This window comes from Cottoperca gobio, chromosome 21 (assembly GCF_900634415.1).
Source record: "Cottoperca gobio chromosome 21, fCotGob3.1, whole genome shotgun sequence".
NCBI lineage: Eukaryota > Metazoa > Chordata > Actinopteri > Perciformes > Bovichtidae > Cottoperca > Cottoperca gobio.
Genome location: NC_041375.1, coordinates 19,300,832 through 19,314,023, shown reverse-complemented (window position 1 = coordinate 19,314,023; position 13,192 = coordinate 19,300,832). Strand labels below are relative to the sequence as shown.

At 40.1% G+C, this 13,192-nt stretch overlaps 2 protein-coding genes across 2 annotated transcripts; both read left to right on the top strand.

Annotated features, from left to right (window-relative positions):
* The first annotated feature begins 1,380 nt into the window (after window positions 1-1,380).
* cfap97d2 (CFAP97 domain containing 2) lies at window positions 1,381-3,317 on the top strand. Its single transcript, XM_029459585.1, has 6 exons — window positions 1,381-1,466; window positions 1,587-1,689; window positions 1,832-1,912; window positions 2,081-2,199; window positions 2,334-2,520; window positions 2,679-3,317. The coding sequence occupies exons 1-6, from the start codon at window positions 1,420-1,422 to the stop codon at window positions 3,027-3,029; spliced, it is 888 nt and encodes a 295-aa protein (XP_029315445.1). The 5' UTR covers window positions 1,381-1,419; the 3' UTR covers window positions 3,030-3,317.
* A 222-nt stretch (window positions 3,318-3,539) lies between these two features.
* cdc16 (cell division cycle 16 homolog (S. cerevisiae)) lies at window positions 3,540-11,949 on the top strand. The gene is made up of 18 exons (XM_029459750.1): window positions 3,540-3,766; window positions 3,968-4,022; window positions 4,310-4,407; window positions 4,591-4,629; window positions 4,755-4,895; window positions 5,400-5,559; window positions 5,688-5,782; window positions 6,321-6,454; window positions 6,612-6,691; window positions 6,797-6,846; window positions 6,934-7,007; window positions 7,116-7,241; window positions 7,389-7,541; window positions 8,138-8,201; window positions 8,325-8,386; window positions 9,739-9,874; window positions 10,602-10,692; window positions 11,178-11,949. Exons 1-18 carry the CDS (start codon window positions 3,719-3,721, stop codon window positions 11,429-11,431), a joined length of 1,860 nt encoding a protein of 619 aa, XP_029315610.1. The 5' UTR covers window positions 3,540-3,718; the 3' UTR covers window positions 11,432-11,949.
* The last annotated feature ends 1,243 nt before the right edge of the window (window positions 11,950-13,192 follow it).

Below are 13,192 nucleotides of genomic sequence, written 5' to 3'. Positions count from 1 at the left end.
TCTGTCCCATCAACACGTCTCTTCTTATACAACCAAGTAACAAATTGGACTGGAAGCATTTTACTGCCCATAATTCATTCATGAGGGCTCTTCCTATGCACTGAGATGTGACCGCGCTGGGGAGGAACAATTAATTGCCTTGTGAGGGCATCTGTCAGACATGAAGAATCGCCCTTTGCTATGGCAGCTTTACAACAACTCCTACAGTTATACACAGCTGTATTATTCTGTAATATACTCATAAAAGTATACGTGTGCACTTATTTAGCTCGCATATTGTTTGTATATTAATAGTTGGCTGCAGAGGTGATGCATATGTAGGTATTGCTTATTAATATTGAGTTAATTTTGCCAGTCCTACAGAGTACACAGAATGGTGTTACACTAAACGTTACATTCAGTGTTCATGATGGTGCATGAAAGAGGGTGACATAATGATCTATTACGGGTTGATCTATTACAGTTTCATGAGTGCTTTGGTTGTTTATTCTGGCGTAGGATTTGAATTATTAACTGTTGTCTCAATTGCACCCAAAAATCGTCATCGCCAGTAGGGGGCAGTGTTGTAATATACTGTAGATGTTCATTCATGAAGTCGTATCACCTCAATGGGATTCATTCAAAAATGTTTGATATGCTCCATTGTGTTGTACTGTCCTAAACTGTTGGGTGTTGGGTATTTAACATGATGCAATCATTTAACATGATACCACTGCATAGCATACACTATGTGGTGTATGTATTTTAGTTAATGATGTAATAAACTCGTTCTTCATCAGCTATAAACCTTCACTGTGATTTATGCTAGCATATTTTTTCTGTGGGTGTCTTCTCTATAAACTGTGTTTGCACTGAGTGTGTTAGTTTAAGTTTCCCAGTAACTGTAACCAAGGCTGTAGTCGTCTACATGCAGCATGACAGAAAATACAGTAGCCCTTGAACTCTTCAAAGTCAATCCTGTCGAATTTTTTTTATTAAATTGTAATAATTTTACATTTGATTCAATAATTTCACAGCAAAACGTGTTTAACAGATCCATTGAACTGTGACTCTACCAGAAAGTATGATTCAAAAATTGCTGTCACATTTTTATTTTCCCTTGCAGGCATGAACAGTCTAAAATAGCACAAACACATTTTAAAAGATTCAGTTTGTATGCCAGTTCAGTTTCAGCTTTGAACTACGGCTCATTTTACAGTCACTCTCTCCACAGTCTCCTCACTAATTAGCCTATCTCTATGCCTGCGTGCGTTTCTCGGTGTGGAAGTTGCTAAACAAGCACATCGTTTGAAACCATTCATCTCCGCTCTATCCAGCTGCTGTCATGGCAACCATGTATGACTGGCAGAAAACAGACTGCAGTCCCTGAGCTCCAGTCGACCCGGACGCTTCAGAGCAAGAACGCACTCTTATGGGCAGATGAAGATTTGTGATATTAAGACACCAGGTCAGCCACAGACTGGGAGGTGAGTCAGAGAGGCACGAGGGACCGGCCTAGGTAGCATACTGTTCACTTTTATGTGATTAACTCTGGACCACAACTCTAATGCCATGTGCAACATGCAGCTAATGTTTTGTCTTGACAGGACCACGATGCAGCATCGGGCATATCAACCCCTTCTTCCCCCTGAAAACAAATATCCGCAGCAGAAATGGGACAAGGCTTCATATGATTTACACAGGGAAAAGGTTAGGACACACATGTGCTTATATAACGTGCTATTACGGACACAAACTAGTCACAAACTACCAATTGTTCCATCCAGTTAGTCAGTTTGCTTTATACAAAGTGTTTTATACAAAGCTCACTAGTTTTTTTTGTTCTCCCAAGGTGAAGTTAGCTAAACCAACAATAAGCACAACTCCACCGAGGACCTATGGTCACCTGTCTGTCAAGCTGAAAACCAAGAAGGTTGCTGATTTATTGCTCATGTTTTCAACCCAACTCACATCTTTTAAATAGGTTGACAGCCGATGTTTCAGTGCTGAAATCATATAATAATGTGTTTGCCCTTAATTCAGAATGTTGTTACACCTGAATACCATGTTGCTATTTATAATCATATGTTATTGCCCTAAGCTTGAAGAGGAATGGACAATGAAGATTCAGAGGGAAAACAATATTCTCATGGAGAAAATATCAAACATCATGAGGACAACTGGTGAAGTCGACAACAGGAATTATTATGAAAGAAAAAGGTTTGTTGAGGTTGGGGCAGAACTATCACTGCAAGTACATATTCAAGTCAGGCACGATTTGTACTTCCAAGAAATAAGGTGGCCTTTGAAACTAAAAAGTAAATTGTTAAGCCTGTGTTTACTCTTCATTGTAGCCTTGGCAAGGAGAAGCGACAGCTGGAGTTTCTCCGCATTACAAAGGAGAATCAAATGATACTGTTCCATCTGAGCCAATGCAGGTCTCACTATAATGTGAGGAGCTGGCATGAGGACTGGCTCAAAACTCTCAAGGTGATGGACAGAATTGCACGTTACCCACGAGGAAGGACAGATCAGCAAAAGGTTGGAAAAATGTCTTCTTATTTAGATCAAGTAACATTCATTTATCAAGCACAATCTGTCACTTCTGCACTTTCAATGACCTCTTAAACTTTATCATATGATCTTTTATGTATAGCATAATAACATGTTAATAATTTCATTTTATGTGCCAATGTCAGGGACAAGAAAAGCGCTGTGATCGTAGTAAAGAAAAAAAGACTGGTGCAACCACACACAGCCCTGGCAACGCAGAATCTGTGCAAAAAATAAAGAGGAAAGAAACTGACGAGAATGAAGGAACAGAGATACAGCAGGACATGTCTACATATCCTCAACCAAATACACCAGAGAAATCCATCTTACCAGATACACCTGAGAATCCAAGTTCTTCTGACACCATTCAAATTACAGCAGATAACCCCCCTCACATTGCTGAAACATTCTCCTCTTTTGATGGATCTGAAATGTCCAGCACTCCTCACACACCTAAAACACTTGTGCAGGAGACTCCATGTCCTGCAGAGGGATAACATGCCTTCTTTTGACAAACTCGTGTTTTTCCGCACCTTGTCATCCCATCACATCTTATTGTCAATGTATCTTATTTTCTCTTTATGACTAGCGTTCTTATTGCCACTAGTGCTTTTAATGGCTGAGCAGACCCGTTCTCTTTCATTGTACCGTTGTCCCTGTGTTAACCTACACATGACTAATAAAAGTAAAACTGAACTTTCAAAAAGAAGGTTTAATCTACAGAGTAACTGGACCTATATACTGTATGGTATTCTAAAATAGAGCAGTAATAGTACTTTGTATAGGCTGTGTACCAAGATAAATTCATGAATTGCTTTGGCTAATGCAACTTTCACAAACAGAATGCTAACCTTTACTCATTTGTTTATTTAATATCAACAAATAGAATCATAAATAAATAAAGGAATCAAATGTGTGTGTATTTTTTAATATATATTTAGAATTATTTTACGGCTAGACATACAAAGTAAAAAAGACTAGAGTTCATGTGGAACTGTCTATCCAGTATGAGTTTCCTTACGGTACAATTTTGTAGAACACTCGTTGCAGAAAGAAGCCGCGGATTTGATTTTACGCAGCTAGCAAGCTAGCGCGTACTGTTGTGTGCATAGTTTGATACACAGCTTTCTTGTCTCTAAGAATGACACACTTTTGATAGTCAGAGCTATAAAAACAATACAATAAAATGAATCTTGAGAGAATTCGAAAGCGAGTACGGCAGTACGTTGACCAGGTAAGAATTATGATGTATTTCTGACTTTCTGTGCTGCTAGCTAAATGCTAGCTTGAGAGCAAACCTGGCGTCAATTGTAACGGATCTTCATAGCTGGACTGCCTAACTCAAGCTATCACCAGACCAGACAGCGAGCCAGCCACAACAATATGACGTTACATTTGAGTGACTCTTGCCCTGTTTCTTTTTGTTTGTTTACAGCAACAGTATCAAAGTGCTCTGTTTTGGGCCGACAAGATAGCGTCCCTGTCTCACGGTGAGTGAGTGTCGTTAGTTCAGTATGACTAGCCAGCATAGCGAATATAACCTACTAATCTGTCACCTAAAGTTATAAAGCTAATGTTAGTAGAACTGGTGCTTTATAAGAAGATACTTCGTGTTTTGTCTGTCATCGGTAGGTGAAAGACACAGCTGAAAGACACTTTATATTGATGGCGAATAATACAGTAGCTTGCCAACAGTTGCGATGTTTTTGTGTAGTCTGTCAGTGATGAATACGTAACGTCAGAAACTGATTACCCTACCTCTTTGTTTGGCATCCAGAGGATCCCCAGGATATCTACTGGCTAGCTCAGTGCCTTTACTTGACCTCACAGTACCACAGAGCCTCCCATGCCCTCCGTTCTCGAAAACTTGACAAGGTAATTGCAGGTTATGTGTGTGTTGTTGATATGTACAAAGCTATGTGATGGGAAGTGAGTGATGAGGTTCATGTTTATGACACAAATCAACATGTGGAGGATTATGTGTGAATTTATATTAGTAGCATTACCTTCCTTAAATCAGTCCCTAGTCTGAAACAACATTTGTCTTCTCTCACACAGTTGTATGGAGCTTGTCAGTATCTTGCTGCTAGGTGCCATGTAAGTAACTTGAAAATACGTACCATATCAGTTCTCAACCCTCTTCCACATGTGCAGAATATAATCTAGAGAAAGTTACCATTGTCCATGCTTTAGATGTATTCATTTCTGACCGTTTTGTCTAGTATGCTGCCAAAGAGTTCCAACAGGCCTTGGATATCCTGGATGCAGAGGAGCCAGCTAGTAAGAAGCTGCTGGATAGGAGTGTGAAAGAGGACAATGGAACACTAGAATCAAACAAGGATTGGGACATGTCCCCTGCCTCTGTGAGTCTGGGCCGCCACTGCAATATATTAAGTACAATCCGTGATTTGGGGGCGTCAGTGTTGCATTGTTCTAATCGTATTACTCAGCACTGTTCTGTTCATCACCACTCATCTTTTCAAATCACTGCAAATATGTAGCTGTACTTAGCCAATTCATTTTCTTTTAGTGATGTTGACACACTTACGTTCACTTTTTATACTTTTAACCCCCTATTTTGTATTGTAGGGAATATGTAAAGTTCACAAGTTTAGAGACTAATATCATTTTTTAAATGGTCTACAAAATAGATATACATCAATATCGATTGGCATATTGTTTAAGTCCTGCTGGAGGTAAAAACATAAATTGACATAACATTTTGAAAATAGTCTTTTAAGGATATCTTTTTCACCCACAATAGTCACTTATGAGCTTTAACACTTTATACAGTTATGAGCAATATTATGTACATTTACTAGAGACTCTTTCTGTTCTCCCTTTTCTCTCTCTCTGTAATATTTCAGATCAACAGCTCCATCTCCCTCCTGCGAGGAAAAATCTATGATGCCATGGACAACAGGCCACTGGCCACCTCCAGCTACAAAGAGGCCTTGAAACTGGATGTGTATTGCTTTGAAGCCTTTGACCTTTTAACGTCCCACCACATGTTGACTGCGCAGGAAGGTGAGGCTGATCTGTGGCGATGATGTGCACTGACCTATTAATCTTCTACCGATATGTGCCGTTTGTTATCGTTTCAAGAACTTGTAAAATGGCAGTATATGTGAAACGTGTTGTTCTTTTGTTAATAGAGAAAGACTTCCTTGACTCACTTCCTCTGAGTCAACAGTGCACCGAGGAAGAGGAGGAGCTGTTACACTTCCTATTTGAGAATAAGTTAAAGAAGGTAAGGGGGCTCTGCATTTAGTTTTAAAATGATCTTATATGCATGTGGTCATTGATTAATTGAAGGATAAGGCTGGTGATATTCTATGTTTTTCTTATTGTCAAATAATCTTATGAAAAGACCAAAACCAACAATCAATTAATTCAACCAACAACTATAAGCCTGATATAACTTACTCCTCTGTGCTATAGACACGGTGTTGTCCAAAAATGATGAAAAGCATGGGCCATGCAGTTTGTTTTGAGTAAATCTCCAAAACACCGTCCTGCCTTATCCTTTTAATTTGAACTGATAGAGCGCTTAGGAACAACGTGTTACTCTCAAGTGTTGCCGAGCTTCAGCTTTAATTTGTATACAGTTAATAATCATTGTAATGCAAATGAAAATTATGGATATTATTTCTCATTTCTCTCCTTTCTCTGCCTTATTCATGACCTTGCTTTATTTCCTTTCCCACCTACTCTCATTTAAACCCTTCACCCACCGTTCACATACATGCATAAATGAACACACGCTCTTCTTCTCCTTCCCACTGCAGTATAACAAGCCCAGTGATCTGGTGGTGCCAGAGATGGTCAATGGTCTTCAGGACAACTTGGATGTAGTGGTGTCTCTTGCTGAGAGGCATTATTATAACTGTGATTTCAAGATGTGCTACAAACTCACATCAACGTAGGTATATTCAGGATTACTTGCTTTATAACTCTGGAAATGTGGGCCAAAATACACATTTGTGGAGTCATTGTGATCTAACAGGCAAATCAAAAGGTTAACAGCTTACTGCAGTAGATGCACAGCCACTTAATGCAGCTCTGTTTTTATATTTCAGGGTGATGGTTAAAGACCCCTTCCATGCAAACTGTTTGCCAGTCCACATAGGAACTCTTGTGGAGCTTGGAAAAGCAAATGGTAAAATATATATCAATCCTTGATTCATGCATATAGAATGTTTAGTTGGCATTATTGGTTAATTTTGCTCAGTTTCAAGCTTTTTCTTTTCTTTTTCTTCTGCAGAGTTGTTTTACCTCTCACACAAACTTGTAGACTTGTATCCCAACAACCCAGTAAGTGCTGCAGTTATATCACCATACATCTATTTCCATTTTGACATCATTTCCACTATTTGATAACCAAATATAAACCTTCATCAGGTATCCTGGTTTGCTGTGGGGTGCTACTATCTCATGGTTGGCCATAAAAACGAACATGCTCGGCGGTACCTTAGGTATGTATTCACACACTCAAAAGGCGGTACATCCTGTTTGAGGCCTCACTGCTGGCTGTTTATAGTCGGGTGCAGTTACACATATTGGGTATTGTCTGTTTCTTGTAGCAAAGCCACGACGCTGGAGAGGACATATGGTCCTGCATGGATTGCCTATGGCCATTCATTTGCAGTGGAGAGTGAGCATGACCAAGCCATGGCTGCTTACTTCACTGCTGCTCAGCTGATGAAAGGGTAGGTACATGACTGCCTGGTCCAGGATTTCTCAACTCCTGGACGTATCGCTAAAAGGAAATGTTGCTACTTTGTGAATGACTGACTAAATAACAAGAAAGGGATACATTTGGTCTTGTCTGATGTCTCCTGCCCTCTCTCATCCAGGTGTCACTTACCCATGCTTTACATTGGCCTGGAGTACGGTCTGACCAACAACTCCAAGCTGGCAGAACGTTTCTTCAGCCAGGCTCTTAGTATCGCTCCAGAGGACCCATTTGTCATACACGAGGTGGCGGTGGTTGCCTTTCAAAATGGAGAGTGAGTCATGCAGCCACAAACACACAATAACACTGAGGCCTCTAGTTTGACAAAGGTAGCATAAATGTTATTAGCAGCGCAAAGGGATGCTGGCACACAGCACTGTATTTGCAAAAGCTGGTTTTAATAGTATGAACTGCATGTGCTGTCCAGCAACTGAAATGTTATCCCTGAATGACCAATAACTCGTCGGGCAATGTGAGGAGCTGTTGCTGTTCATTTTTGTCTGGAAGTCTCATGGCTGGCTGAGAGATTTACATAAAATGTGATTTATATTATCATCTCATGCGAAAGATCTGAACTGTCTCTCATAGATTACAACGGGAGATATTTCCTCATGTAAACCCAATAATACCTTGCCTGGCAGATAGTTTTAGTTTTATTTGTGGGAGGTTTGACATGTGCTTAAAAACTAAATTTAATTCACCTATATTATATTATATTATACACTTTAAAGCTAGTACAACATGTATATAAATACATTTAAGTAACTCAAAATTCATCCGATATACTGTAGATTACACACATTTTGATATCTGGTTTATTTTAATAACAATTCAGATGTGCTGTAAGAATGTTTTTCACATCTGTTTCAGCTGGAAGACGGCAGAGAGGTTGTTTCTCGATGCGATGGAGAAGATCAAAGCCATAGGGAACGAGGTAACGGCTAACTTTATTTAATTGAGAAAGTATGTGTCAATGAATAACGTCTCGAAAACATGACCAGGTCTCTGTAAGAGTTACTTAATGTATGCTTTTTTACTATTTTTCTTGAAATTTAAGGTCACTGTGGACAAATGGGAGCCGTTGTTAAACAACTTGGGTCATGTGTGTCGGAAATTGAAGTAAGTAGGAGACAATTTTCTGAATGCTCTTGAATAGGCCCAATAAAAGAGTTGGCTGCACCTGCAGCTCTGCATTTTTTCGAAATGGCCTCATGGATTTCATGGTCTTCTTTGAGTTAGCACATACAGTAAAGTACTAGTATGGGAGCTAATTATATCCCGAGTGGATGGTTAAGGAAGATTTATAATTAGTTAATTCCCCTCCTCATCTTATTCTCTTTTACTTTCCTCCTACAAACTATTTTCAGATATGTTCTATTGCAATCATTCAGCATAGGTAGGGCCCTCTTTTAAAATTCATGAAAAGACCCTTTAATGAATTATGCATAGCCAGCACTCAATAGATATATATAAGGTAATTGCAGAATGTGTGCCACACAAATGATTGTTTTTGAAAGATTCGGATAGTTTTTATAACGAAGGAGGGTTTCATCCATACGAAGTGAATGCCTGACGTAAGTGATAATAATAATAATACATTTTATTTGTAAAGCGCCTTTCCAAGCTAAAGGCAATCTCAAGGCGCTCAAGTTGTTGGTGCGTCATCGATACATCCATGTGTTTCTTAATTTTCCATTCGTATGTAAACAAATAATAACACAGCTGCACATGTGCTGATATGAAAACATTGTAGTCCAGTTATCTTGGACAAAGATAATCTTGGTATGACTGACATAAGATCAATATCTTCACACAGCATCAAGACATGCTTCAGACAATAGATGATCGTTACTGCACAGAGTTGGTGTATATGTTTTGTGTTCTTGTCACAACACCTTCAGGATCTTGGCTTTTATCTCACTTACAAATTCACTTAGTCACTATCAGCAGCCGGGCGTCCACAAAGAAGAGCTCGTCATTGTCAGACTACATCTGCACATAACGACCAACCGTCACCAAAGCAATGGCAGCGGCCATTTCTAGACATCCTTAGTGTTCCAGATGTGACGGCAGTTCGTGTTACAGTCCCAAGGAGTGACACACATTGAGCAAAAGTAGTGCATTTGAGCATTTGTAGTTTTTTGAGATTTCAAATGGTAAACTTCCAACACCTAGCAGCTATCTCAATAAAATAAGAAAGATTGCCCTTCTAGCAGTCCATTGCCTACGAAAGACACAAGTTAGAAAATTGTTGCTGCTATTACATTCCTTGTCTGTAGATGTTATTCAGACCTTGTTTATCAGGATCCATCAGTTATATTTGCTGTCACTCCATCACTAAACATCACTTAGTAATTGAGCTCCTTCAAATGTTCTACTGCTAAAATGTATTTTGTCACATTTCTGCAAACATGATATTTTGTTGAATCCATTGATGTGGACTTTGTACATTGCGGCGTTTGTTTCTGTAGAAAGTACGACCAGGCTCTGGAGTACCACCGGCAGGCGCTGGTGTTAATCCCTCAGCACGCCTCCACCTACGCTGCCATAGGATACGTGCACAGCCTCATGGGCGACTTTGAGAGCGCTATCGACTACTTTCACACGGTATAGTGCCTTTTCTTCAGTCCTTAAGGGTTTTGTTTCTCACTTAAAAACCTTGAGTAACGAGTGTTTAGAATTGCCTCTACAAAGGATGGTTGATGGCCTCCTCTAAGAGTTCAAGAAGGAAGAGGAGAACTTTTAAAGGAGACAGAGTGAAGTGTCATTGAGGGTAACTTTTTTGAAAAGGTAGCTCTCTTTTTACAAAACAACAAAAGCTTTCAGACCAAACTAATAAATACTGCTTACAAGTGCACATAAACACGACCAGCTGTACAAAGGTTATATGAAAATAAAGACCACATAAAAAAGATTTTGTGTAGTGAAAGGTTTTGGTTATACAGAAAGAAGTTTTTTGTTTTCAATAGTCCGAGGGGTAAAAATTTAATTTTTGTTTTCATTATGTTTTCGGGTTGTCTGTCCGTCCCATTCTCGGAAACTCTATCTCTCAAGAACAACTGGAGGAATTTCTTTTCGAATTTGGCACAAATGTCCACTTGGACTGATTTAGATTTTGGAGGTCAAAGGTCAAGGTCACTGTGACTCTCACAACACATGTTTTTGACCATAGTTCATATGCAAAAGTCTAGTAGGATAAATAATGACAGACATTGATGTAAACTCGACTGGTTAGCAGAGGCAAAACGGCGACGCTGTAATTATTAGTTCTTTATGTGAACAGATATGTTTTTGTAAGAAATGCTTGACGTTGGTTTGGTTTCTTTCTGTGCAGGCACTTGGATTGAAAAGGGACGACACTTTCTCCGTGACTATGCTTGGCCACTGTATCGAGATGTACATCGGTGACACAGATGCCTATATAAGTAGGAAACGTCAGAGGAGTTGTTTTTATCTTTGAAAATGATAAAAAGTTCAATTCTTCTGCATTTTATCCCCTTGGCTTTTTATGAGGCTGAGTTGAAAAGAAAAGTAAAATCTGTATTGGTATTGTCTAATTTCCTCCCACACTTTTCACTGACTGCAGTAATATGAGTTGTTATTGGAACTACTTCATACTGAGGGATAAGTGCTCATGACAATTCTTGATAGCGTGTTACTGTGTTTATCCAGAGCAACTGGGACATTGTCTTTGGAAAGATATCTTGTTTTTCCCTTGCTGTGAGTACCACAAACAGAAATCTCAGCGGCAGATATCTCCAAACTATCTGCAGACAAATGACAATTTCTTTTCACGTGGGTCAGCCAAAATTCGACTTTGTTGCAAATGTTCAAATATCTGTTCTAAGACACCAGAAGATATTTTAAGCCTGTAAATTGATTTGTTGTCATTTTTTCTTCTTCCACAAAGGCACGGACATCAATGACAAGGTGCGAGGCAGCTTGAACACTCCGGCGCTGATGAAGATGCTCAACACATCGGAGGCTGGTGAACTACAAGCCACACCGAGATCGGAAGGCCCCAGCATCATGTCCTTGGAAACGCCACTGTCAAATCAGGACAAGATGTTGCTGGAGACGCCGCTGCGACTCTCTTTAACCCTGGAGTGCGATATGTATGAGAGTGACGTCATGTTAGACACCTTGTCGGACACCAGCACATGATCTCGTCCTGTCAGGAGGTGGAACTGTCGTAGCAACAGGTCGTCATAGGTACACATGTCCAAGCTCAAGGACAACTATCAAATCAAAACTTTGGCACCTGTCCTCCACCAAAGGTTTCCTGTGGATTCCCCCTCTCGTGCATTAGAAATGTTTTTTTCTGTAAGTGATAAAACAGAACATGCCAGTGTGACTATTATGAGCGTAAGTAAAAATGTGGCTGAATTTTTACACGGCACCTGCTGTACATCACATACAATTTGCGAGAATGCACTTTAAAAGGGGGATTAACATGTGCCTTGGTTAAGGGGTTGAGTACTTGGTTTAGCATTGGACCTTGGGTTGAGCCGGATGACTGGGAACATGTGACCCTCTGACACTTGATTGAAAAGAGCAAACACAGCTGCACACCTCACATCACATCTAAAAGACTAAAGTCACTTATTACTGCCTATGGCAGAACCCTCCGTGTTGCTTAACCTGTGGATTTACAAGTTGAATAAAGAGCCAGCTAAATACAAGCCGCTTTTTCGTGAAAACAATTCTTGGTAATTCTTACAATAAACCATGCGCTTTTCTTGAAATATTTAAGAATGTATGTGTGTTGTGTTTATCAGAATAAAGTGGTCCAATTTGTTAAACCCACAGAACACATTTAATGGCAATAGGGCTGGCAAATGAATAATTAATTTCTACCAACCATCATATTGACAACATCCTCATTGAGATGCTGTAGGTCATAGCTCTGATGTCTAAATAAGACAATCATTTTACAGTGGGATGTATTAGTAGTCATTAAGATGGCATGGCAATTATCCTGATATTTGCCCTTATAGAATAGAATATTTATTAGGTATAGAATTAAACCAAATATAATTTGCTAATTAATCTGGTGAAGATTAGTAGCAGTACCTTTTAACCAGTAAATCCATTGCAGATCCTGTGCAAGAAGCTATAACAACGTAAAACAGAAATTCCCTCTTAATGCCAACCCCTCCAGAGAACACTCATCTCTGTAGCCTTGATGTAGTGTGAAACAGACTGGAGCTAAGACCATCCTCCCTAATATCCTTCTCCGGTTTAGGGGAGGAGTGAGGTCTTCCACCCTCACGACTCCTCTCATCCCTTCGCAGTCACAGGTCAGATACAGTATTTTCCCGTTTGTCTCACGGACCTTTTTCTAATGGAGAGCGGCCGTAGTAGCTTCAGGAGAGATGGGCTGTACTCCGTCTAAATCCGCCGTCATTTACACCCAAGACAAGGTCTGCCGGGACCTGGACACCTGCTCCACTTTTGTCCCCAGCCTGAAGAGCTCCGTGTCGACACCAGAGAGACCTCGGCTGTGTCTGAAAACCAGCAATGGCAGACAAACTTTCCTCAGTGGTGAGTTTGTCAGTTTATATAAATTCCCTGCTCCTGATTCATGTGATGAAGGTGCCCATCGGGCTTTTACAGAGTTCAGTGATCCAGCTTTAAAATATATTTCAGATCCATTTGTTCAAATGTCTCGTATGTGCTTAGAAAGCAACAAAGGTAAACTGCTTACAATTCAGTCTGCTAAAACAATGCCCCATGTTTCAATTTGGAAAGTTATATTTGTGGACATGTGTTTTGGGTTCCCTCAGTTCCCTGCCGAGATGTCCACGGGCGGTCAGTGAGCCAGTCCTCCTTCCCTGAATGCTGGAGCTCTGCGGGCAGCGCCACCCCGGGCGGCTCGCACTGTGCGGACCAGTTCAGCATGAAGCCCCGCAGCCAGACTCCGGA

Coding starts and splice junctions, on each gene's coding strand:
- cfap97d2 (XM_029459585.1), top strand. CDS start 1,420: ATGAAGATTTGTGATATTAAGACACCAGGTCAGCCACAGACTGGGAG. Junction 1,467..1,586: donor GGTCAGCCACAGACTGGGAG/GTGAGTCAGAGA, acceptor TTGTCTTGACAG/GACCACGATGCAGCATCGGG. Junction 2,521..2,678: donor GAAGGACAGATCAGCAAAAG/GTTGGAAAAATG, acceptor TGCCAATGTCAG/GGACAAGAAAAGCGCTGTGA.
- cdc16 (XM_029459750.1), top strand. CDS start 3,719: ATGAATCTTGAGAGAATTCGAAAGCGAGTACGGCAGTACGTTGACCAG. Junction 7,242..7,388: donor GCTGCTCAGCTGATGAAAGG/GTAGGTACATGA, acceptor TCTCTCATCCAG/GTGTCACTTACCCATGCTTT. Junction 9,875..10,601: donor CTATCGACTACTTTCACACG/GTATAGTGCCTT, acceptor CTTTCTGTGCAG/GCACTTGGATTGAAAAGGGA.